The 24,699-nt window shown below is 35.4% G+C and overlaps 2 protein-coding genes across 4 annotated transcripts; one reads left to right on the forward strand and one right to left on the reverse strand.

The window, feature by feature from the left end:
• Positions 1-1,336: 1,336 nt before the first annotated feature.
• LOC105320742 (catenin beta-like) lies at positions 1,337-18,241 on the reverse strand. Of its 3 annotated transcripts, none has more exons than XM_066071091.1 (14): positions 18,083-18,241; positions 7,457-7,526; positions 6,272-6,544; positions 5,964-6,151; positions 5,548-5,852; positions 5,034-5,235; positions 4,624-4,768; positions 4,345-4,448; positions 4,011-4,217; positions 3,654-3,908; positions 3,388-3,549; positions 3,093-3,258; positions 2,740-2,994; positions 1,337-2,502 (listed from the first exon to the last, which is right to left on the reverse strand). In XM_066071091.1, exons 2-14 carry the CDS (start codon positions 7,500-7,502, stop codon positions 2,297-2,299), a joined length of 2,514 nt encoding a protein of 837 aa, XP_065927163.1. In that variant the 5' UTR covers positions 7,503-7,526; positions 18,083-18,241; the 3' UTR covers positions 1,337-2,296.
• Positions 18,242-19,269: 1,028 nt separating this feature from the next.
• Positions 19,270-24,699, forward strand: LOC105320743 (transcription factor Sp3). Its single transcript, XM_011418799.4, has 8 exons — positions 19,270-19,461; positions 19,574-19,766; positions 19,905-21,434; positions 22,085-22,271; positions 22,510-22,602; positions 22,709-22,809; positions 23,112-23,219; positions 23,373-24,699. Exons 1-8 carry the CDS (start codon positions 19,399-19,401, stop codon positions 23,507-23,509), a joined length of 2,412 nt encoding a protein of 803 aa, XP_011417101.3. The 5' UTR covers positions 19,270-19,398; the 3' UTR covers positions 23,510-24,699.

A 24,699-nucleotide genomic window follows, 5' to 3' on the forward strand; every position in this document is an offset into this window, starting at 1 on the left:
AACTCCGGGGAGAGGGAGCAGCTCCCTTTCATTTATAGGCTGGTATTTGGCGGAATATTCGTATGTCAGTTTTACCTTTTGAAAAAAAAATAATGAATGAATATTAAGAATCATTGCCATCCGCAGGTTTGAAGATAAAAAAAAATGTATTTTTTTTTTATTACGTGACCCGTTCGGACAAGGACAGACGCCGATGGGCCATGGTTCGTTTCCCATTAATGACCCCATATTTTTTTTTTTTTTTTTTACTATCGTCAAATACTTTTTCTTATATATTTGAATCCATTGTGGATGTAAAGGCTCTTTTATGTATCTTTTTTATAAGTTGTCCTAGAAACAAATGGTTTGTAAATGGCATTTCACTCTCTGCCTTGTTATCTCCAGTTCGCTTGAAAACAGTCCATGTATGCTGGTAACGCGGGAAGCAGAAACTACCGGTATAATTCATTTATTGGGCAATACTCTTTGCAGACATATGAACATGCACATTGTTACAGGCTTTTGACACAATCTGAGCAAAAAAGGGTGGTATTCTATGTATCCCCCTCTTCTGCTCAGATTCTGGTCAATGGGTATTTGATTATGACAGCTTTGGGAAAATGGCCCAAATGATCATTTTTTTGTCACTGTACGTAAAATGAACCCCTCCCCTAGAAAAAAAAATATGAACAAGCTTGAATCAAGCTAGTTTCAAAACTTTTGCCTTGCATCTTTTCTCAACTTGGAGTTTCCTTGCATCGGGTATTTATGTGTATTTATAGGTTAATTAACTTGTATCAAGGATTATGGAAAGGGCATTGTTTCTAGTGATCCTGGTATAAACTTCAATTTATATTGTCTAATGAGAATTTTCATTAGGACCAAAGGTACTCTCTACCCGTTTTATTGACACAAACATTTGTAGTCCTGAAAGGTTTAAAACGTAGTTTTGTGCCCTTAAATCAGTATCTAAGGTGCTATGGGATTCCTCCACATTGTGATGTAAATCCAATTGAAATAATCAATAAAATCAAATAATTTTTGTCCGTTTTCCCAAGTTGTTGGCTAACAGCATAGTGCAATGGGTTAAAACATTAACTACGCATCTGTAAGACACAAGTTTAAATCCTGCTCTTACCTTTCCAACAAATTTTAAAACCTATCTTTGGTCAAATATTGTACAATTTGAAAATTTTAAAACGGTGAAAGTATTTTATCATAATATACTTTAATCCACATTAATATCAATTAATAGGTGTCCCATATCACCTTAAATTTCAAGCATTATTTGTGCAGTTTTGATCACAGAACTATATCTTTTCAATATGCTTTGGAAAATATTTAAGTGAACAAACAATATTAAAACAGAAGTTTTATTTAGAATTGCATGCATTACACAACACATAGTAATATCTTAATGTCAACTATTATAAATAATTTCCTGAATTATAAAATTATCTAAAAATGGATAAAAAGATAAGGTAAAGAAAGTACAAACCAAAAAAGAATTCTAAGACAAATGCATTCAAATTAAAAGATAGACAACTTTTTTTCTGCCAGAGATGTCTTCATCGATGATATTGATAAAATTCAATAAATACATGACCCAAATTAAAATGACTACCTTAGAGGCACTTAATGAAAGAGTACACAAACTGATATGGCATTCTTACAAAAATATAGGTCCTTTATATTTCTGACCAGGACAGTGGTACAGTACTGCCCTGAAACATTCCAACTGAAGGACATTTTAGGTATGAAGCATCTTTGCTTTGGAGGATGGTGTCAGAAATATAAATTCTTTGTTCATATTCATGCCTGCTGCTTTGAATTGTTGTTTTATAATAAGATTTCTAATCTAGGGCATATACAAGATGAACGATATAAACTAATGGAATGAATTATTTACAAAAAGAATATAGTCTGGTCCAGGTGGTTGAAGAGATGAGAATTTGGAAGTGCCAAAATGTTTAAAATATTCAGCTGCTCAATCTACAACCTTAACATTAAAATTCATGTTTAAAAACTCATTTCCCCTTGGGGAGGAAATCATTTCTTCTCTTATTGACATATGTTTTAAAAGTTTGCGAAAAAGAACTTTTTGATAGAAACTGGGTTTTTTCCCTCAAAATTATTTCCTCATTTGTTACAGTATGTCAATAGCAGGTTCATCATCAAGATTCTGTTCTACAGATCCATGTGGTAATATCCAATGTACAGAAAACATAACTGGCTACTTTGTTCTACACAATAGTTTTGTCTTTGTATTGACCACATCGAGGGTCCTCAGTCATGGCTTCTACAAACTGTGGCACATTTACAAGTCGGTGTCAAACCACGGCATGCCCTGGTTGTTGCCAGACTGTTGGGGCAGACTGGACTCGAGATTCTCGAAATTAAGGTCCCCTGACTGTGCGTTTGGTCCCAGGTCTGGCAGATTCTCCATCCCACCATACTGACTCCCTCCCTGACTGCCAATGTCCAGACCCTGCATAGAGTCGATAGGAATCTGGTGCTCATAACCTGGACAAAGAAACAGGAAAAGTTAATCTCTATACTTTGGTAACATTACCACTTTTAAATTATTATACTAACAGATAAATCTGTATGATTCATATCAAGAATTTTACAGAGACAAATTTACACTAAATGGCATTTCCTTTGACATAGCCTTCATCAGATAAGTTACACACAACATCTTGTGCTGTAAATACAAGGTTTATTAAGCTAAATGGTTCTGAGAGTTGTGTATTTTCTCACCTCTGTTCATGTCATTGCTGTGCATGCTTCCTTGGCTGTCATGATGAGGGGGCTGGTACATTTGGTCTCTGTAGGAATCATCAGCTGGGGGCATCATGTGTCCCACATCCTCAAATCCTGGGGGCTGGACGTCAGACCAGGGCATGTTCTGGTTGTCACGGAAGAGAGAACTGGTCAGCTCAACAGAGAGCCTCTTTTTGTAGTCCTGGGGTTTGTCCTCAGACATGCGGAAAAGAACAGCTGCTGCATAGGTTGCTGAAAGGAGAAAAATTACCAATTGATCACAACCTGACTATAGTTAACAGCATTTTAAACAGGAGAAGATAAATGACTGGAGTGTGTTAGGTTCTGACCATAGGACTCCTTACCGACGCCTTCGTTCCTGGAGTGTAACAACTCTGTGAGAGGGGCGGTGGCTCCCTCCTGCTCAATCAGCTCTGCTCCCTCTTTGTCTGCGGCCAGCTCACAGAGGACTCCGGCAGCCACACGCTGGATGTTCTCCACTGGAGAGTACAGCAGCTGAAACACCGACCACACCAGTTATCAGATGTTATCTTTATTTTGTATCTTTGCATTTATTTCAATCAATATGGAAAATCATGCTCTTTTAAATCCATGAATATCTTCTTATGACAGTTTTCAGCTTACCTGTACAAAGAGAGGAATGCCGTTCAGACCACGAATGACAGCTCTGTTGTGAGCCTCTCTGGCCAGAATATGCAGGGCTCCAACTGTTCCCTCTACTATTTCCTCCATGCGAACACCATCAACATACCCTGATCCCTGTCCATTGGAGCTGATAGAGGCTCTCTGAAAAAATATGCAGGTTTTGAATGTTTGTGAATTCAGTTACGTTGAATGCTTTGAACTACTGCTAATATTCAAGAAGTTTCATGTACACACAAATCCCCTACCCTCTGTGTATCTTGGTGGGCTCTGATGAGGAGATGGACAATCCTGGGCAGGGCACCATGTTCCCTCAGTGGAGCATGGTTTGCAGGACAGAGGGCCAGATTTCTGATGAGACCAACTACAGCCTTGATGAGGGGCCATCTGCTTGGTGGGTGAAGTAACTTGACTAGAACAGGAAGGCCGTAGTGTAAACGAACAGCATTCTGGGCCATTTCAGCTTCTGGGTGACGGCTGGTCAAATGTCTCAATGCACAGACCTGAAAATAACCAGATATTTTTTTATTGGTGATTAAGAGGCTGAATTACTACAGTAGTACGCAAGTTGTCTGAATTTTTGTGAAGAGATAAAGGACACATACTGCTGGTTCGGTGATGTCCTCACGGTCTCCTGCCTGTAAGATGGTTCTGACCAAAGCCTCGATGCCGTTGACCTGACAAACAATGACCTTGTTGCGCTGGTTGTTACAGGTCAAGTTGGACAAGATTCCAGCAGCACAGGTCACCACATTGAGATCGTTGGAGGAGAGAAGCTGAACAAGCATTTGCAAGATGCCTTCCATGTTGTCCTGGAGAAAAACAAAACATCCAGTAAATAAAATTTCACCAAAAACAAAATCCGTGTGAAATATACACACATAGATGTTTCAATACAGAATGAAGACATAGTCCATTATTTTTAAAACAATTACGTACACATTTAGTTGCAGCATCTGACAAGTTCCTTATTGTCCATAGACAGTTCTGTACCAGTCTCTGACTCTGGTGTCCAAGGTGCATAGCCAGGGCCTGCATACCACCTATAAGAACATTTTTATAGTCAGCATTCAGTACATGTATCTATTATGACCAATAACAAACATTTCCTTTGTCACACAGCTTGTCCTATATAATAATAACAAGAAATAGATTTTCATGTTGTTGTTTTTTTCCGACTTGTTGAATAAATAATGAGGCAAGAATAAGCTAGCGTACCTGCTTCTACCACAGCTGGCTTGTTACTGGAGCAGACGGAGAGAACTTTGAGAACTCGGGATGTTGTCCACAACAACTTCTCGTATGTGTATGATCTCATGATCCTCACCAGTTCACCTGGTCCACCGCTGGCCAACACAATCAGCTAAAACAGAAACAAGCAACCCTCAATATACATCATAAACTCATTATTCTCTATATATATTTCTAGCACTCCCTTAAAAATCTTGAAAATTATTAACCAGTTTCAAATATGGACAATTGCTTAAGAGCATAATTTTCATAAGAGTTATCTGACAGTGTGCCAGATCTAGCCTTTCATCTATTTAATGTTCTGTCATATTCTTAATATTTAACACCAATGCCCTAACCAATGAAAACATTCATTCTTTATTTTTTACCAAACCTACCTTGCTTTCTTGGTTTCCATAGGCCAAAATTTGTAGACAGTCTGTGGTTATAGCCAGAAATTTGACATTGTTTCTCTGCAGCAGTGCCACCATTTTTTGTAAACCACCTGCCAATCGAACGGCCATCTTGGAACCTTCTTGATGAAGAAGCAAGTTGTGAAGAGTTGTGATTGCGTAGAATAAAACTGATTCCACAGGAGAGCTAACAAAACAAAAATCAAAGGTTAGACTTCGAATTCAATATAATTTGCAGATAAATATTTGTCACTTGTAAATTTCATGTCAGCTATCTGTGATAGTGTACTATTTGTTAGCCTAACATTTTCAGTTTCTCTTTCACTGTATATACTAGTTGTAGTTCAGATAAAACACGAGGTATTTATTTAAGATGGTCATTTACAGATACATTATTCAAAGAAGCTACAAAGACAAAATCTACTTTAATGTTGGAATTTTGATAAAAGGTAGACCAAGAAATTTTTAAGGGGGGTGTATTCAAGAAGCAAGTTTTTACCTCAGCAGCTTGACGAGTGCAGGGATTCCTCCAGACTTGAAAATGGCCAGCAGACCCTGTCGGTGATGTGAGAGGTTGTGTAGGGTTCCTGCAGCACAGCGAGTGGTCTCCAAGTCAGAGGTGTTGTTCATGGCCTTGACCAGGGCGGCAACCATCTGGGGGGAGTTCATTATTGCATGTCGACTGGCCTCCTTCTTGGACAACTGGTGAACCATCATGGCTGCTTGTCCAACCACTACCTGATCTTCATCATTCAGAAGCTTGGTCAGCTCAGGTATAGCTCTCGTGGCAAGATCAGCATCATCCTAAAAACAATAAACTTATTATAGACATCTTACAAACATCTTTAAAATGACATTTCAATTTATTGTCTTGCCTTCGAATTATTGCCTCTACCTAAATAAAGCTTAACTCACCTGATAGTTGATAAGGTTAACAACTGCATGCTTCAACATCTGTGAGGGCTCAGCCAGTCTCTGTACAGCAGTGGGCTGGTCTGGGTGGACCTGGGTGGAGGGGATGGGGACCCCCTCGTCCAGCGTCTCGGGGAACATGGCCGCCCTCACTCGCTGGGAGCGGGTCTGGTTCAGCTGCTGGTTCACATCTAACAAAAACATATTTACTTGTTACAACTAATGGTCTTTGACCTTATTTTTATTTTTCAGGAAAAAAAGTGACTCTGATATTGACTTGTGAGAATAACTGTCAAAGACAAGAGACTGACCATCAATTTGTTCCTGTGTGTAGCCTTGCTGGGGGTACTGCTGGTCAGGCCAATCAAACATCTGCATGTGGGAGGTTTCCATGTTGGATTGGGGTTCCTCGATGTCATCATGGTGGCCCCCCTTGCTGCTGATAGAGGGAGCCTGGGTGGTGGCCCCAGAGTGGATACCAGAGTCCCCCATGTACTGGTTCTGTTGCCACATCATCGTCTGTTCCTGTTTGTTTTCCAGAGGCATGTTTGAGAGGTCCATGTAGTTCTGGCCTCCTCCAGACACTGCAAAAGAAATTCATATAATGTCAACTAATGCTTATCAGCACCAGACACATTAAAATAATCATATAAAGATTTACATATGATTCAGAGATGCAATCTCATTGAATACAACATAGACATCATTTAACAAGCATTGAACACATTTTCCCAAGGTGATACTGAGTATTCATTATCTTGTGTGGTACATTAACACTGTACAAACATGCTTAAAAATTGAGTTTATGATGCAATGTTATTAAACCAGCTGCTTATTTCAAAATATTCAATTATGAAATGCAAAGATACTGATCCTTTCAACATACTAACAATATAATTATGATCTTTTCATATTTCCTTTTTTTTTTTTAATTCTCTACATTTCACATAGGTTAAATGTTGCTTTGTAAGTCACTGGTCTGGGTCTTGCTTGGGTTTTAACTTTAATTTTATTAATTACTATTATGTAATATCTAACTTGAACAACATGCAGCTGGGGAACACAGAATGTTTTCACCAACACATAAACTGATCTTTTTACGTCTTTAATATGTGAATTCCAGATTTTTTTCATCTTCAATCACACTGTACATGGCGGCTCAGTAACTGTTCTTGTGACACAGATTCATCTATGTCACTTCAATTGAACATGTAGAACAAAAATTTCAATTGCGCACTTTTTTTTAAATATGTAGTTGTGCATTGCGTAGGTTTTAATGAGATGGTTTGATGAAACCTTACAAACTCTTTGACTTCTGTTTCTAATAGAATTCCAATTATGTGGTGAAAGTTGCTGGATCATTAATCATCTCTATCATTTAAACTACAGCAGTGACACAGCAGATGTAATTAGAGGGACATTCAGTTTCACCTGACAATTAAAATTGCACCATCCTAATTGCTGGCGCCTGCAGAGTTAAGTGCGGGTGTACTTACTAGATCTGGGTCCGCCATCACTCTGGTTCATCTGATATGTACTCATGGTTAAAACTGGTTCTGTTCAACTCTGAAAACAAAACAAAAGGTTATAAACAGGGTTATCTACAAAAAGTGGTTTTCTCAAGTCAATCATCAATTTCTGACTTGTCTTATCATCAAAACCAGTAATATTTCATAATTCATCAATTAAAAAATGGAATTCTGTAACTTGATCAATATTTCAATTTATTGACATATCCATATCACTACTGTTATAGTTGACCTTTTTGGCACCAGAAATACATTCCTCGAAACATGGGTTTGAATCATTCCACCCTTAACTGAGTCAGAGAATCATTTCACTATAACTAGATTCAACTTGATTAGAATATTGTTACTTATTACTCAGCAGAATGTTGAATACACCTGCACACAGAATCCACACTTTTTGTGGGAGAAAATTGTTACAAGCTACCAGATCTGACAAATTTAGAAGCTGCATATTGCTTTGTAAATATCTGACCAAGCATGACGATATCCAATTTAATAATTTCATGTTTCCCTTTGAGGGCCCCCAAGACTGGCTTTTATCTGGAGTGCCAGCGCTGAGGTCACGAGAATGTAATGATAACCCCCCTGCCATTGGAAGCTAGAGATTTTTGTCTGCACGCCTGTTCCCACTATTATAAAAGGTCACCTGTGTATTAATACTCAAATGCCTTTCAATTATGATTTAAAGCATTCTAGTGTACACAAAGGAAACCTTGTTCAGCTCTGTGGAACAGACCTAGTGGTGTATATATACATACACAGAATTGACACTTCTTCGGCTACAACAGGTGCACAGTCTGGCTCTAAGCATTAGCATTAGGCACTGAATACACACACACACAAACACACATCTGATGAATTTACTCCTTAATCAACAGCTGCAAACACACACAGGCCAAGTTGCAAAATCCACTTTACAAAACTTTACAAGTTTTCATGTTAAGGGTCAGGAGCTGAGAGTTTGAAAAACTGTGTTAAAACAATGTCAATCGTGTCAGAACAAAAGTTTTTTTCTTTTAGATACCTCACAATTCTGAGTGTTCTCCACAAAGAACCTGTTAACCTACCTCATATTAAACATCCTCTTAATATTCTTTTAACATGCAGTTGTGTACTTTTAATGTGTCAACCTTAATTATCCTCTCCAAACTGTTTGTTTTAGCCATTTAAAGTACATTAATTTTACACAAGACATGATAATTAATGAAATGTGTCAACCTTTCCCGGACTAATTGTAAGAGAATGACTTTCAACATGTTAAACATTTCCTCCTGTCAGCGATTGTAGACACAAATTCTACTTTGTCAGGAAAGTTTGGGCTCAGTATTCTGTTCTAGACGACAGAGTTAGGGTTCAAAGACATTGAGAGGTGGGTGCATGATCACATAACAATTGAAATGACAAAGTCTCCCTATTGTTTGAAACAGGGCAGTCAAAGGGCACCATTCCAAATTTAACTCCCATCCATCTCAACGAATTAACCCCCCCCCCCCCCCCCCATTTTCTGTCTAAAGCAACATAGGTCATATTTTGGATATAAAATAAATACGAATTGGTATAAATCAAAACTTTGTAAAGACTTATGCTATTTTCCCTTATTTTAACACACACTGAACAACTTATTGCCCATTTAAACAGAAGTCTACTATGAGGCCCTGAGAGAGAATAACAGTGAATTACAGTGCCAGTATCTTATAAGTTAGAGATTTTCAGTAGTCTATTAAACAGAGCACAAATTCTAATTACTTTAAGCAAGATAGGCCTGATTTCATGAACCTTTGAAACACTGACATGCACTTTAGGCCATCTGGTCTTGTTTCCAAATAGGCAGTACATTGCAACATTGTATCATCAAAGTTAGTGCACAGAAACCAAATGAAGCACAGTGCATGGTAATGTCAATATAGTTACAGTGATAAGATAGTCTCCTTGTTTATAACTATCAAAGAGTGAATTAATGATGAATCCATTATATCTACAAACACATTCCATAGACTAGCAGGCTCCTAGTTTGCAACACCACAAGTAACCTTAATTAACACGTCATTTTTTCCCTAAATTCAGATCATACAGAGTGTATCTCAAATGTATTGTTTTCTGTTTGGCTTTAGCACCCCCCCCCTCCAATAATGCAGCATACAAATCTAAGGGTCTTACCTTTACATGCTGTGTAGAGGACACAATAATTGATTAGTTTAGAACATTCCTGCTGAGACCATCACACAGAATTATTAAATATCACAACACCTATAATGGTTTATATCCAAACTATGGAAAATCTTGTCAAAACTCCTCAATGTTTTCAGAGTGACTTTAGTCAATGAAAGAGAGATACAATTAAAGTGTCAAACACTGTTTAAAACTAGAACTGTCCTAATGGGACTAATACCCCCGCTAGGCTAATTTCAAATGGGACAAATAATTGAATTGAATAATAATTAAGGTTTGGAACACATATAAAAAAAAAAATTTAGAAATGTAAAAAAAAAAAAAATAGTTAACAAAGAAAAATTAAAATCAAAATTGTCAGAATTTCACTGTAAATACATATCTATAACAGTAATACATTTACAAATGTATGTATTTGATGATATATTTTTTTAATTTAATTGATTTAAAGAAAAACCAACAAAATGACAATAACCCCTCCCTTTGCAGTGAATAGAAATACCGGTAGCCAAGCAATGCTCTTCTGTTGATAAAACTTTCAATATCTTTCTAAAAAGAGTCTTGACAGATGCAATTAGTTGTTTCAAATTTTCCTCACTTTCTCCTATGGCACAATTGAACTCCATATCAGAAAATTGATCCCATAGGACTATGATTTTCTTTGATGAGCTTGTTAAATTTAATAAACTCCCAAAACATTACCATAATTACCATACTATGTAAACATATGTAAAAAAGAAAATTTAATATTACAAACAATTTTAAAATTGCCAAAACACTACAATCATATCAGTAATTTTGAATTTCATTTAAATTAATGCCCAATAGGGTCACTTCATCAAATTACTTGACAAATAAATTTAAACAACCTCTAAAAATAGTTTAACTTCTTTATTAATAATTATATTATTTATTTCCTTATAATGATATACCTTTTGGTTTACATGAAACAGTTTTAAAATAGCCCCAAAACCATCACCCATTTTACAGATTATCAATTTCCCCTAAACACATGCTCCATCTGAACCATGGCTCAGATAATGGCTCCCTTGGGACAAATGAATTCAGCCACACTTGTCTTTGATGTTCTCATTAGCTCCTAAGAATTTATCATTGACAAACAAAAACTTTGCATTGTCAGTTGATAGAATACTTATAAAAAATAATTTTTTTTTATTAATTAAGACATAAAGACAAAAAACTCCACCTGGATGTATTTATATAAATATATTTTAGAGTGTTTTCTATTAATTAATAAAATCTGTAAGGATTACCTCCCTTACTTTTCAACATTAGTGTACAATATATAGAATAAGGAAAATGAAAACTGTCATAAAATCATTAAATCTTGTCTGATCTTAAAAAAAATTGCAGGTGCACATCTTCAGATGGTTTTCAACTTATGTACAAATTTTCAAACTGTTCCATGCAGTAATAAAAAATTCTATAGGGGGGACAAAGTTGCGTCTACAGACAGACGGACAGACGGACAGACGGACAGACGGACGGACAGACAGACGGACAGGGTGAAACCAATATACCCCCCTAAACTTCGTTTGCGGGGGTATAATTATTCAACCTCTCTCCCACATTTAAAATCCTGGCATAATGTGACTAATATTTACACTCCTCACTGACAGGTATTTTTAATCACTGAACCTTGAACACCCCTCACAAGTGACATGGACTCAACCATGGCACAGCAATTTTCTGCCAATCACTGATATGTCTGAGGGGGAGATGGATGGAAGTCTTATTTAAATAGTCTACTATGACATGTGTCATGTGTGACCCTCTGAACCAGGTCCGCCAGTAACCTTAAATGAGGCTCTTGAAGGGGTTTTTAAATATTCCACAATGAATTGCCTCTGTGTAGATCAGAATTTGATAATGCAATATACTATCAATATCTGCCATATGGCTGTGGAGAAAATCGTTTGCATTTCAACATAAAATATCACATCTTCCTGTGTTTTTTTTCACAAATTAATCAGAAGTGCCACAAGAAATTTCCTTTAAATCGTATCATCACTGTCACTTGCACACTTCATTATTATGTCTAAAAATATGACAGTTAGCATTAATTATTACAGTTTGCACTTTTAAGAAAATAATTAAATTGTCATGTTTATAATTATATCATTATAAGCAAACAAAATAAGAACATCAGGCTTTCTCACTCCTAGCATGTACAAGGTACAGAGAGAGATTATTTTTAATTTTCATAATACATCTAATGACTACAGACCCAACCACCCCTATCTCTTACCTGGATCAAAACACCAAAACTTCTCTAGAGCGAGTTCAAGATGTAAACAAACTGATGCAAAATGACATTACAGTAAATTTACATGTCAACGGTAACTTTTTTCTCATTTCTGTTTTACCTGGATTAATGGCCAAATTCACCAATCTTTCACTCTATACTAGTATACAAGAGGGACCAATACTGTCAGCATTGTCCTCATCAGAGACAACCAGAAGGCCATAGTCCAACAAAAGACCAACAGAAATGTTTTAATCAAATCCCATCCTCTCCAATATCCTCTTAAAACTTAATAAGGTGATGAAAGTTGAACCACGTATATTATGTACTTGTACTACTTACTACAAATAAGTTACTTCAGTTTAAATAATACATTTCATTTGCATGAACAATTATATATAAAATCCCCATAAGGCCATGAACAAAATGCAATCTTTTACAAAATTATCAATACTGAATGATGAAAAACCCTACCCCCTACTCCCACTATAAACTGTAAGAATTCATTTTTTTTTATCAGATGTTGATTTTTTATCCATCCCTATTATTACTGTCTTCCCTGGAAGAAGGTATAAAGAGTTGAAAAAGTTTTCAGTCTCTGTGTTGGGCACCTCTTACTTTGTGATTGGTAGAAAATACATGAGAAAATTTACATTTATTTTATTGGTTGAAATACTGTTTGGTTTAAGAGAGATAATTTTCTCATGATTATTTTTACGTATGACTTAACAATTTTCATAGATTTCAAATCTTAAGGTATTCGATGTATAATGAAGGGATATTGTACAATTTTGAATCATTTTAAACTATTTAACTTTGTATTGCTAGATAACAATGAAAGTGAAATAAACCAAATTCACATGATTGACAACATATAAAAAACACGGTCATTTTGCACCTTAAAATTTTTTAAAGAGTTATTTCCCCTTGATGAAAAAAAGAAAATTTTAATTTATTCAAAATATTTGCGGTAAATGATTTATTTCGAATTTTAATAAAGAGAAAGTTTATGCATGTATTAATCAAGAGAGTTTTACGAATTTCAAGTTACTTTTTAGAATATCTTAATAAAACATATTACGTTGCCCATAGACCTCAATGCAAAATTCAAGGTGTAATTAGTTGAACCATAATCAAATTTTGAAAATTCCTATGGTGGAGTATTTTTATTTGATATCACCTTCAAAATGATATGATTAAGAATGTCAGACCATTCATTTATTAGGTACAAAATGTGATCGTTATACATTGAATACCTTAAAAAGTGAGAAAATGAAAAAACATTGAAAATTGCTATTAATAAAATTCAGGCTTTAATTTTTCAGAACAACTAGTTGAAAGTAATATTCTATTTCAAAATAATTTGTTCGTTTCTTTTTGTTATAATTATACAAATACAAAAATGTTAAAATTTGAAATGGTATGTATGGCTAATATCTAGTGCTAAAATGAATGTTCGAATATTCGCGAATGAATAGTTAATTTCTAATATTCGAATGCATATTTAGCTTTCAAATATTCAGTCACAAGTTAAACATCCGTATTACAAGCACTATAAACTTTGCAGCAGCATGTTATTTCGTTACGATGGAAAAGAAGTCAGATTAGGGAGCATTTTATGCTGAATAAAAGTAAAGACAAAGCCATTTGCAAACTCTGATCTATGACTGCCGTACTTATTTACATTGAAAGTAAAAGCAGGGTTTACATCCTGCGAAGACAAACATTCTGGATTTTTTTATTCATATAAGAATATGAAGAAATATTTTGCTAAAATGTTTGAACAAGTGTGAGTGTTAATATCGAAAGGTACATCATAAGATTTTTTTTTAAAAGATGTAAGACATGATTTGTTCTTTAATTTTAAATATTCAGGACATTTTCCGGAATTAAGGTTGTTATTGGGTTTTTTTGTACTAAAATCAAACATGGCGGAAATATTTGGACTGACCTAAAAAGTTACGAATCCTTCTCATACAGGAGTCAGGACTGCAGTATTTTATTAAAGATTGAAGTAATAAATTTTTTGATTGTAGTTGATGGAGATTAATTAAAAAATTACATTACACATTATTTGCATAAAAAGTAAATGGGCAACTATAATTCAATACATTTTCTTATTGTATAGAAAAATCATATGCTAGGAAAGGGGAAAACTTAAAAGCTCATTAAAAAAAAACAACAAAAAAACGACCTACCTACCCTATTCAAAAATCTGATGAATAGGAAACACACATATTTTTTTTTGGCCTAAGCAGATAACACGTACAATCACATTGTAATATAAATTATCAAACATGCTTAATACCTTGTAGATGACGTCTACAAATATTCGATTACGAATCGAATACCACTTACGAATATTCAAATATTGATTTATGGTATTCGTTTTAGCACTACTAATATCTGTAAACAAGTTTGCATATTAGATACGGTAAAACTAATACATGTATCAGAAAAACAGAACGATGCTGAATACAGTTGTATTAACTTTGATTTTATTAAATTGATACGACCCGTCCTATATCTTTTTACCTACTATATGAAGGCGATATTTGTAAACATAAAAAAGATTTAAATTTTGTTTGATAACTAATTGCTGTTAAGAGTTAGCTTTAAAAGCTAAACTTGTGTTCTCACTAGCAAAATACAAGTGAAAAATTAACACAACTATTACAGAAAAATGTTATCATAATTTGGATGTTTATCCAAGTTTTAAAAAGGAAAAAATGTCTTACCTGACATAAAAATTCTATCATATTACATTATTCCCTCCATTTAAGTAAATTTTTGTCATATAATCATTCATCACATTTACATCATCATTGATGAGTTGTCTTCTCTTAGCTTAACCACTTTGTTTTATTCATTACAATTAGTAAGACAGTCATGACAAGTTCTCTTTGCAAGACTTCGTGTTAGGAAAAATTCTGTCCATTAAACTCAATCATTCATAAACACCCAGGGGATATAACTGAGACTTCAGACAGGCTTTACAGCTGACTGGGTTGACATGTTGCACTGACACCATTTCAACTCATCCCAATAGGCACAGCGTAATTACTTTAATTACACTTTTCATTTTCATTCTGCAAGCAAATGTTATGGCTTTCCTTAACTGTATCCTACGCTGAAAATCAATATAAAATATACGTTGCAAATTTTTTGTTTCTACGCATAGTTGGCCATGCTCAGTGTTCTGCTAAAACATCACAACACTGAGTTATGTTTCTAGCAAAATATATAAAGAGACGCATTAACCCTGAAGCAACTTTTACAGAGACTTTCTAATCAGTTCGGAAATTGAAGCTTAATATAATAAATCTATGGTTAAAATTCTCTTCAGATAATCATAAATCAGAATCAGCTTCTTATTAGAACATTCTATAGAACATTTGTCCATTCTCTTGGGCCACTTACAATATGAATTGGACAAAAAATGAGACAATATGTAATGTTTAAACAGAGGTCTTCCAGATTTAACCAACAGTTTAGTAAATCTGGCTCAGGCTTGACTATTAATACAATTTTCATCATCTGCTACACAATATATGACTTTGGTAATGAATACATCTTTTATTTTACTTGTAAAAAAAAAATACAGTAAAGAAGCACAATTTTATTTTTACATCACACTGTAGACTAGCAATTTCAGAACTGACTTAATAAAAAAAAAAAAAAGCACACCTGAAGCTCACAAGCAACACACCAGTTTTTTCTTCCTTCATAATACAAGCTAGCATTGATGTGTTGATGACATAATACAAGCTAGCAATGATGTTTGGTGACAATCTTTTAATTTTACGAGTTATTTATCTTTAATAATTCATTCCTAAAGGAGCAGTTTCAAAGATATTCATACAATCAGTTTTTTAATACAGGTGACACTCGATGGCTCGAACTTCAATCTTTCGAAGTTCTTTGTCTCTCGAAGTGGACTCACGGTCCCAATTTTTTTCTCTATATAACTAAGCATATTTACTCTTGATCTCTCGAACTCCGATTTCTCGAAGTTCTTGATCTCTCGAAGTAACACCTGGGTCCCGTTACACATATTTCATTGTTTTTTCACTCTGGTTGCTGTGTACACACGCGGCCGATCAAGTGTAAAATTATAGCTACGCGTGGACCTTACCTGGATGGTTGAGTGAACTCAACTAGCGTGGTAGTGTTAATTGGTTGATTACGTAAGTGACACTACCCCTTGCTTTCTTCAAATGGTAGATAGGTAATTTGTAAGTGACCAATTAACTTCAACAACTTGTGAAAGTTACGGTAAATGCTCTTTATTTAAAATATTCTAACGTAATGATTAAGAGAACATAATATGCTTAAAAGATTTTTAACATGAAAAAATACACTTAATAACCACACAAGTAAGTTCTATATTGTTTAAATTGAAGTAATGTAGCAGAAAATACGATTGAAAGCATGTCAGACTATACTTCCATGTTATAAATATAAATTTCCGGCTACTATAATTTTAGAACCAAAATGACCGGATCAAAAATTTCCGGATTTTTTTAAACTTTCGATCTCTCGAACTCTTGATCTCTCGAAGTTTAATCATGGTCCCCTGAAGTTCGAGTTATCGAGATTCACCTGTATATATTGCAAAGAAAACGTTTTCCTGGTTATCCTTAGAGCAAGTAGATTTTTTTTCCCATTATCAAAGGTCTCTCTATCTATACACTTACTTAATTTGTATGACAGGTTTTAAAAACCCAGTACATTATAACCCCCTCCCCCCCCCCCCCACAACTTATTGTGTAGGGTATCAAGTCAAATTCAAATTATAGCTAAAGAACTGAGTGTAAAATATTGCTTATGCACATATAGGTCTCCAAATTCAATATGAATAACTTTAAAAGTATTTTTGCTAGTACTGTAATAAATTATAAATATTTGGGATCTTTTAAAAGATTAATAACATTAATAAATGATTTTGCTGTTAATCTGTAAACTATAGTTAATGTTTGTTAAGGGTTCTTGACACCCCGTGACTTTTTAATTTTTGGGACAGTACATCACAACATGGCAATTTCAACCCATTGTAACACTGGTTATGTCACCAAAAGTTGGTGTCTATCTCAGTAGCGCAATAAGTACAGCTTCAGTCTATTAACCTGCAGGTCCAGAGTTCGAATACAGCAGGGAATTCTAGTTTTATAAGCAGCAATTAATTCTTTAAAAGCTGGATTTTCCCCAAAATAATTAATTTTTTTTATAAACTAGCACATTTTTTTTAGCGTCATAAATTGCAGCTATTTACTATTAGCTCCAAGGGCATCCATCCGAATTTTTTCAGACCGAAAGCTACAGACCTGCAGCTAGGGCTGGTCCATCTTTATTTCTCACATTTTGTGCTGTTCTAACCCCTGGAACTGACAAGTCAACTCCTGCTAGGGGAAAGAAGCTGGGGATGTTGATCTTCATGAGCGAAGATTCTTTAAGGGGGAGCAAAAGATGGTCAGACTGGTTCAAATTCTGGAACCAGACAACTCAGTGGGTAAAGAGCCTGACTCGAGATTCAGGGGGCCCTGGAATTGAATCCTGGCCTGGTCCATTTCTCCAATCCCATTACAGATCAAAAACTATAGTTTAAAGTCTTGAAATAAGGGTTTGCAGAAAATTATTTTATCTTTGAAAAAATAAATTATTATGTGGTCAAAAAGTGTTTCTCAAATGTAAAACTCTGACAGCCTAAAACTTCTTTATGGATTTGTTCTTTGAAATACTTGTGTAAAATTAGAAAAATTAGCAAAATGTCTGTTATGTTTTGAACCAAAAGCTATTTTTGTTTAGACACAACAATAAATAATGATTATACTGTATGTCACGACGGTTGCATTATATCACAATACAATACATTGAACTATTAGCCCACTGACACTGACTCATTCACTTTAGAGTTCATACACTTATAAGCAATTCACTGTTTTCTTTAATCAATAAAGTTTTTAAGTCATTAAAAAATAGAAAGAAGATGATTGAATAGGATAAATAGACTACGTTTCTGACTTATTTAACACTGCTCGAAGTTTTCGTGCTATCATATGTAACACGAAACAAAACAATGCAATGTCGGCCATTCTTTGCTCAGTGTAAAAATTGACGAAAATAACTTACTGTGTTTTGTTAAAGTTTATAAATCTTACCGAAATAACAATGCCCCCTCGAACCATAGGTGGCTTTCGAAAAATATGTGGATAACTGCCTCTGTTCTATTGTGTTTTGAGTTCTCGTTTTGCTCGTTCTGATTCAAATGCTCCAAGATGGCGAAAGTTGCATTTCACGCATGCGTATTGGTAACGAGCACCTGTTACACGACCATTTTACTCAGTAAACAACAACCAACCCCAACCCCCCTTTCCAAAAAAGTAGTCCACATGTATTTAAAATTATATTTGACAATTTTTTTTAAAATTCATCTGAAAGCTGGAAGAAAAACAAGAACTACAAAACAAGTAAATGATTATAACAAAAGCTATAATTCAATGCCAGCTCATTAAATTTTCTAAATTTTGCTATTTTTATGAAAACTGACATGATTGAATTACGAACATTTTTGAAATGTTTAACATTTAAAGAAAGATTTTTCCAGATTGTAAAATAATCAACATGATCTATGATTATAACTATTTTACTAGGACGCTCACATTTCAATAGTTTTTATAGTTATTTGAAGTCAAATAAACATGATAAATGGGTTATAGATTATTTAAAATAAATATATATACATTGTTAAAAGGGGTATTGAATATTTGATTTTAACGTAAATGTGATTGTGCGAGTAAAAAGGGGGAGGGGGTTTAAGACATAGCCCAATATTCTAGTAAACATTAGGTAAACAGGTAAAGGGCGTGGGTTACAAGGCGGTCGACGCACTTTATGACCTGCAGCAATAGACTTGAGAGATCGGCAAACCCAAATCCACGCCCACACTGAATAAGTATACACACCTTCTTTCTGTGATGATAAGTTAAACGGACTTCGATAATTTATATGTTTGTAGAAAAGTTTACAATTTTAAAATTTCAATTTTTGCATTTTCATTCGCTTAAATTTACAACAGAGTTAATTTCCTTTGATCTTTACAAAAATCTATATTTTCCTGTCAATCATATCACCGGATCCTGCGCTGGCGAAAGGCGTGTACGTTTTTGTCCTGTTTACATGCGCGACAAGAAATAGTTCTGCTAATTTCGTATAATTTTTTCTTCTTTTTAAAGTAAACTAAAAATTTTATATGTATGGATCATATAAGTACATTTAATTTTATCGAAAAATTAACACTATTTTTATCAAGTAACGATAATGAATATAGTTGCGTATTAATCGATGTAGACTATTAATTTTTGGACATGAGCCGAGGGCGACGCACCTTCCACTGACAATGAATTCACGGCCCATATTTTGAATAAACAAACCCTCTTTGTCCAACTGTTGATGAGTAAAATTTAAAGATTGCCACATGACGACAATAACAGTTCGAAGAAATAATCAGGAATATGTCGTGCCAGCAAGTTCTTCACAGGTAAGTTTAATAACAAATGTGTGTTTTACTGCAATCGGTACATCCCATGTTGTGCATGTGTCGGCCATGTTTATGTACACCCCTCATCTACGTTAACCCCGCCTTGTTTTAGGACGCGCAACCATCCCCCTTAGCCCTACTCGCAGCAACTTGTAGCAAAATTGGTGATCCTGCGACTGCCTCTGAGGGAGGAGCCAGTCAGAATGGGGGTAATGCTGTGAGAGTTGTAGGACAAGCTGGGGGTGCGGAAATTGTGACTCCAAACTTTATTCAACTACCGTCAGGTGCCATTGTCGATGCCAGTGGTAAATTATAACTTTTTAATTTTTTTAATCAAATTTTTGCATATTGTTGTTTTAAGAATGTTATGACATGCTGTACCTATATTTTATCAAGGATTTTTTGAATATCAAAAAACTATATTTTTCAAATTATTTATTTAGGTAAACAGCAGTTTGGGATTCCTGTGTCTATTGGTCCAAATGGCCAGATAATACAACAAACAGCCCAGCCTCAATTATTCACAAATGGAAATGTCCAGTATAGTGTTATTCCCTCCTATCCTACAATTGGCATAGATAGCCAAGATGGATCAGCCATCATCATTCCAGCATCGCCATCTGGAAATAATGCAGGACAAGCTTTATTTTCTAGTGGACAACAAACAGTGCTAGCTGCCCCAAATGGTCAATTAATCCGAGCTCAAGGACTACCTGCAAACAACGTGATTCCGAACATGGGATTTGCAAATTTAACAGGAAATGTTGTGAATTTAGGAGGAAATTTAGTGAGTTTAGGAAATGTGCAGGGTGGGCCTAGATCTGTTCAGACTGTTCAGCTTCAGTCACAATATCAACAGATGCCAAATTTTATCCAGCTACCTGTGTCAAGTGGCCAGGCCACAGCAGCAATGCAAGCCATTCAGCTGCAGAGCCTCCAAGGTTTTCAAATGCTCCAAGGTACCCAGCCAATCAGTACAACTGCTGGTGGAGGGGGGCAGACAACTGGGGATGGAACCCAGACTGTGTCCAGCACTGGGACTGTTAGTATCCCCACTCAACCCACACAGCAACAACAGCCACAGACAATTCAAATCCAACCACAAGTGCTTGAAATTTCTAATGTGACATCCACCCCCTCAAAGGGAGGTAGTGACAATAATAATGGCAGTAAGCCTCCCACACCACAGACTTTAACAATTCAGCCTAACCCTGTTTCTTCATCTCCCTCCTCCTCATCCTCTTCATCATCAACAACTACACAACAGCCAAGTCAGGCTGCTATGCCCCAGATCCTCCCTGCAAGCTCTCTGCCAATTCAACAGATGCCCACCCTTGTATACAATGCAGCCACTGGACAGTTAATTCCTATCTCTCAAGGCATGATCATGTCTAATGGACAAAGTATTGTAATGAATTCAATGCCACAGATGTCCTCTAGTACTTCAACTTCAACTGTCAGTACTGTAGCTTCCTCTCAGTCTACGCAGCCTGTCTCAGTGCTTCAGCCCGGTCAGATAATAACGCCCCAGCAGCTGGGTCTGCAGACTATTCAAGGGCAAAACCTTCAGCTGGGGGGACAGCAGTCAGGCCAGGTCATTACTGGCACACCCTGGCTATCTGCCATCAACAATCTTAACATGGGTAATATCAGGGCACCCAACACAATACAAACAATCCAGGTCCCCAACATGACTCTACAAAGTCTTCAAGGTTTACCTGCGGTGCAGAGTTTTCAGGGGATTCAGACATTTCAGCTGACACCCCAAGGACAGCTGATTGCTGCTGGTCCCACTCCTATACAGTCCAATCTGACCATCACCTCCCAGGGGGGCCTGGCCCTGGCTGCGTCTCAGCCACAGACCAGTCAGCAGACCCAGCCAGCACAGTCCATGAGCCCCCAGCTGTCTCAGCAATACACAGCCACTGTACAGAACATACAGCCAGCTCCCCAACAGGCACAGATCATTAATGGTAAAGTGCTTTAAAAATCATAGTTTTCATCACTAAAATTTTACAATGAATTTTCATTTAAGGTAACTCCGTACCTATAAAATTATGGGTTCAAAGTTAAAAAACTTAACTTTTTTTAACTTATTGGACTTGAATTTCATCAAAAAATAAATAAAATATATATGTATCCATACTATTTAAGATGTAAGGTAATAAAAACCAAAGGCTGAAATTATCATCTGAAAATCACACTTTTTTGCTTAAAAATTAAATATAAGTGGATGGATACTTGTTTGTCTATTTAAATTTTATTGCTTACTATGCCAGAAAACTAAAACTAATTAAAAAAAAAAGAAAAAATTGTTTACATTAGAAAAATTATAGCATTTAGATATATCACTTAGAAGAAAATAGAAAAGAGTTATTTCCCTTTGTCATTATTGAATTATGTCGAATATAAGGATGAAAAACGCTTATTAAATATCTCCAAGTAAACATTGATTTGAGTTTTTGATGTGCACCTATAATAACATAGAAATTACAAATCTACTTGCAAGAATTTTAATGAATTCATGGTTTATGTAAAATGTATGACGTCACAGGAGGGTGGATTTTCTTTAAGCAATGTTTTAATGAAATATACATTATACAATTCTCTTGTTTGTTTTCAGCCAATACAGGACAACCTGTTGCTGGCACCACTATTCAACAAGACCCAAATGACCCCACAAAATGGCAGGTGGTTCAAAATCCCAGCAACCCACCCCTAAGTCCCACTGAGCAGGGAATAGCCCAGCCTGGCCGAAGACTGCGAAGAGTGGCCTGTACTTGTCCTAATTGTAAGGACAACGAAGGACGGTAGGTGTCAGGGGATTGCTGTATTTACTACAGTGCAGAATGCAGGAATCGTGACATTAAACATTTAATTTCTTCTTTCCAGTAAAGACAACTTGATGTACATACAAGTATTCAGGAAATAGAGTTGTGTCCCTTATTTCTCGCTAGTATGTTGTTATGTTGAATACACATTTTACATACATGTACTTTCGAAAACATGTTGAAATCCATTTTATAATTTACATGTATTATGTTACAGAACTGGAGAAAACAAGAAAAAACAGCATATTTGCCACTATCCTGGATGTAATAAAGTATATGGGAAAACATCACACTTGCGTGCCCATTTGAGGTAATGTTTATCAAAGCAGCACCATGATAAATCTAATCTTTCAAATGTTGCTGCATATATCAGGATTTTCCTTCCATTTTGTATGTACCTATTTTGCTTCATGTAGATGGCACTCAGGGGAACGCCCCTTTGTTTGTAATTGGCTGTTTTGTGGAAAACGCTTCACACGATCAGATGAACTACAGCGTCATAGAAGAACCCATACAGGTGACAGATTGTATATGTTTGAATTATTGAATTAACTGTTTTAAACATGTTGTTTAATGAATTGTTCTTACCATCTCAAAACTTAAGGATACTGTATTTCAAATACAGGTTAATATGATATTTAAAAAAAGATATTACAGCAAAATACAAGTTAGTTAATAAGCCTACGAAAACCTTTCTTGTTAAACCAAATCAAAACCTGAGATCATAAATGATGTAATGATTAACGATTGCAACACAATGATTTAATGCATTCAGATTTTGTTTTCACTGTTTAGAATTTTGTGCCTAATGTTTTGTAGGAGAGAAGCGGTTTGAGTGTCCGGAATGTCAGAAAAGGTTCATGCGAAGTGATCATCTCACAAAACACAGAAAAACTCACAAAAACAAGAATGCATCATCAGCGTTAGGTAAGGTTTACCCAAACGTAAACACTTTTCTAAATAACAGTAGTGCTTGGTACAGGTAAGGTACTCTGCTTGTACAATGGTTTTAACATCTGCATTCTAATAAACTGAGAAGCTGCTATTTTTGTTAAGACGGTAACTGTTCTTATCTTTCAGACTCCAGTGAAACCGGGGAGGAGGGAGAGATTGAGGGGTTTTCTGAGACTCTGACCGTGAACACAGATGAGGGGCCCACCACCATTCAAGTGGTCACCTACACAGGCCCACCGATACAACAGGTGGAGGAGGGCTGAGCTGACAGTGCCCCAAAGGTGGTGAATGCTGTGTCCTCAGTGTACCAAAGAGTCTGGTACATTGATCTTTTGCAGTATCCATTTACAAGGTGCTACTAAGAAGCAGACTCTGAGTCAATATGGAAAGCACATGTGCTCAGTAACAAATGCTTCAACATTTTATTGCTCTAAGCAATTAAAGTAATCAGTGCAACTGTGTATGTCAGCATCCTAAGACTGTATACGTACGATACGTTCTTGAATCTGTTGACTCAGAAAATTATCATACAATGCTTTGATCAGTGGTCCTAGTAAGACATGACACTTAAAAGAATTTTACAATGCTTATGTGAAATCAGAGAGGCATGGTTGTAAAAGTGTCATCCATTGCCCTGTTCTGTGAATTAGAGGAGCAGTTTCTGGGCTGGAATTGTTTATGCCATCCTTTAATTGGTCTGTAATTCCACCGTAAGACTCTGTTGCCAAGCATGCATGAGTGAAGATAGGACGTTTTTTATGTTGTACAGGTACTCAGTTTTTATGTATTTTTTCATAAATCACATGGTTCTCATTCCATCAAATTTTTATTTATGTATTTAAGAGGATGAAGTATTAGTGACATTGTTGTATTTTGAGCATGTATGACATGTTCTTATAAAAGTTGTTACTGTGTTGTTATGTTGTTATCTATAGATGTTGTGTCAGCTGACTGATCCCATTCTGTCCACAGAATCTTACCTTACAGTATTTTTAATACCAAGAACATAGTATTGAAAGCCTGTCATGATTTGTGGAATCAACTCAATCTTAGTAGAAAATTTACAATTTCAGTCTTTAATAAATACCCGTATTTATTTTTTTAATAAGAATGAATTTCTAAGTTTGATATGAAAGTCTACATACTTACAGAATTATTTTTCAGAATGTCAGATATGTTAGTTTGAATCTCAATGACAGGCATTATTGAAATGAGGTAAAATTTTGTCCATTAAAAAGTATCTAATTTTGTACATCACCTATTTGGCTTTGTTTAATAGCCAGTTGATATCCAAACAATTGTCTTTTACAATTTATAAAGCTTTAATCAACACCTTTTTAACATTGTTTTTAGAATCTGTTTCAGAGTTTTATATAAATGAATTTTTCAAGATGGATACATTTTACAATTGCTTCTGTGTCTCAATGTAAAATAAAGAGGTCTATCACTTCAA

This window comes from Magallana gigas, chromosome 2 (assembly GCF_963853765.1).
Source record: "Magallana gigas chromosome 2, xbMagGiga1.1, whole genome shotgun sequence".
In the NCBI taxonomy this organism is placed as follows: domain Eukaryota; kingdom Metazoa; phylum Mollusca; class Bivalvia; order Ostreida; family Ostreidae; genus Magallana; species Magallana gigas.